This window comes from Hipposideros armiger, unplaced genomic scaffold (assembly GCF_001890085.2).
Source record: "Hipposideros armiger isolate ML-2016 unplaced genomic scaffold, ASM189008v1 scaffold_94, whole genome shotgun sequence".
In the NCBI taxonomy this organism is placed as follows: Eukaryota; Metazoa; Chordata; class Mammalia; order Chiroptera; family Hipposideridae; genus Hipposideros; species Hipposideros armiger.
The window spans coordinates 3046430-3048315 of NW_017731444.1; the positions used below are offsets into that span (position 1 = coordinate 3046430).

General features: G+C 39.7%; 1 protein-coding gene across 1 annotated transcript in view; it reads right to left on the reverse strand.

The window, feature by feature from the left end:
- Positions 1–936: 936 nt before the first annotated feature.
- Positions 937–1886, reverse strand: part of DEFB119 (defensin beta 119) — a 7811-nt gene continuing 6861 nt past the window's right edge. The window contains exon 2 of the mRNA XM_019645687.1: positions 937–1137. Coding sequence (XP_019501232.1) covers positions 983–1137 — 155 coding nt within the window. The 3' untranslated portion in view covers positions 937–982. The remainder of the gene's footprint in view (positions 1138–1886) is intronic.

A 1886-nucleotide genomic window follows, 5' to 3' on the forward strand; every position in this document is an offset into this window, starting at 1 on the left:
CTATAGAACTGTCAGCCTTTTCCTAGGAATGTGGAGAGTTTTTATTCTCACAAGAGAAGAGAAACCTCAGAGGAATGCAATGACAGAGGAGGAACTCCAAAAGATAATGGAGAAGGAGCAGCTCAAAAGTTAGGAGAAAAACAAAGAAAGAATGAAGTCACAGAAGCCAACCAAGTTAAGGTTTTCAAGGAGGGAATGGACTGTGGTTGGAAATGTTACCAAGAGGTAAAGTGTGATATAAGTTGAGCAACACCCATGAAATAGAGAAAGGTAATTGGCAAGTGTAACTACTCTCCTTTTGACAAAATTTGAAACTAAAGGTAGAGAAAGAAATAAGAGACTAGAGGAGGTAAGACATAAAAAGTAAAATTCAAATTTTACCTTTAAAAGCTAGTGTTGGTTGTAATTGGGAGCACAAACCCAGATTTTCAGGAATTAAAAGACCTTAACAATAATAAAAAGAACAGCAGCATCCAATGTTCCTATTTCTTCTGCAATAATCACCTAACTTGAAACCTTGACAGGAAAACTTATTCTACATTACAATGGCTGGTTAGGAAGTTCTTCCAGGGGCTGAGACATATTTGTCTGCAAGACCATCACCCACTGCCTATGGATGTATCCCACCAGTTCTGGTCCCCCTCTGAGTCTTACGTAGTACAGAATAAGTCATGGTTCTACCTAAATTCTCAACCCTCCCTCAATGGAGTCAAATACATTCTCTCCCCATCTTCACTGGTTTGCCTAGACTCCCTCTCTTCTGTTTCTCTCCAGTTTTCTAGCCTTCTCTCTCACAGGGCTGGATCTGGAAGGAGATAGATATCTCACCACGCAAAACCCAATCTCACCGTGATTTCCAACAGGTGAAAGACAGACAAGGGCGTCAGGTGCATGAATTTTAATGAGAGGCATTGACAGCAGGTTGAGGATGGTGATCACCAGCACTCAAGAAATTTTTGGCCAGCGGTTCTCTTGCCTCTAGTCATTTTTTATCCTCTCTGCCGGAAATGTTTATCTTCATGTAGGATGGGAGGCAGCATGATTGATATCTTCCTCCACAATGGAAGTAGGGATATTCACCCTTTTTGCAAGAGGTTCTACAGGTTCCCAGGTTACTCAGGCATTGAAGTATGCTGCCTGGCCAAAACAAACAAACAAAAAAGTTAATTTCCACTTAGCAGGAACATAGATATATCGAGTCAGGGAGCATAGTAAAAACCTAAAGGGTGACAATAATAATAGGTTACCACTGCACACCTATTAGAATGACCACAATCTGGACCACTGAAAACACCAAATGCTGGCAAGGATGTGGAGAAATAGGAACTCTCATTCCTTGCTGGTGGGAATGAAAAGTGGTACAGCAACTTTAGAAGACAGTTTGGCAGTTTTTTTACAAAACTAAACATAGTCTTACCATACAAACCAGCAATTGAGTTCCTTGGTATTTACCCAAAGGACTTGAAAGCGGATGTCCACACAAAAATCTGCACATAGGTGTTTATGGTAGCTTTACTCATAATTGTCAAAATTTGGAAGCAACCAAGATGTCCTTCAGTAGGTGAATGGTTAAATAAACTGTGGTACATCCAGACAATGGAATATTATTCAACACTAAAAAGAAATGAGCTATCAAGTCATGAACAGACATGGAAAAAGTTTGAATGCACATTACCAAGTGAAAAAAACCAATCTGAGAAGGCTACATACTGTACAATTTCAACTACATGATATTCTGGAAAAGATAAAACTATGGAGACAATAAAAAGGTCAGTTGTCATGTTTGGGCTGGGGTAGATAGAGCACAGAGGATTTGGGTGGCAGTGAAAATACTCTCTATGATACTGTAATAAAGGATTCATGTCATTAGACATTTGTCCAAATCC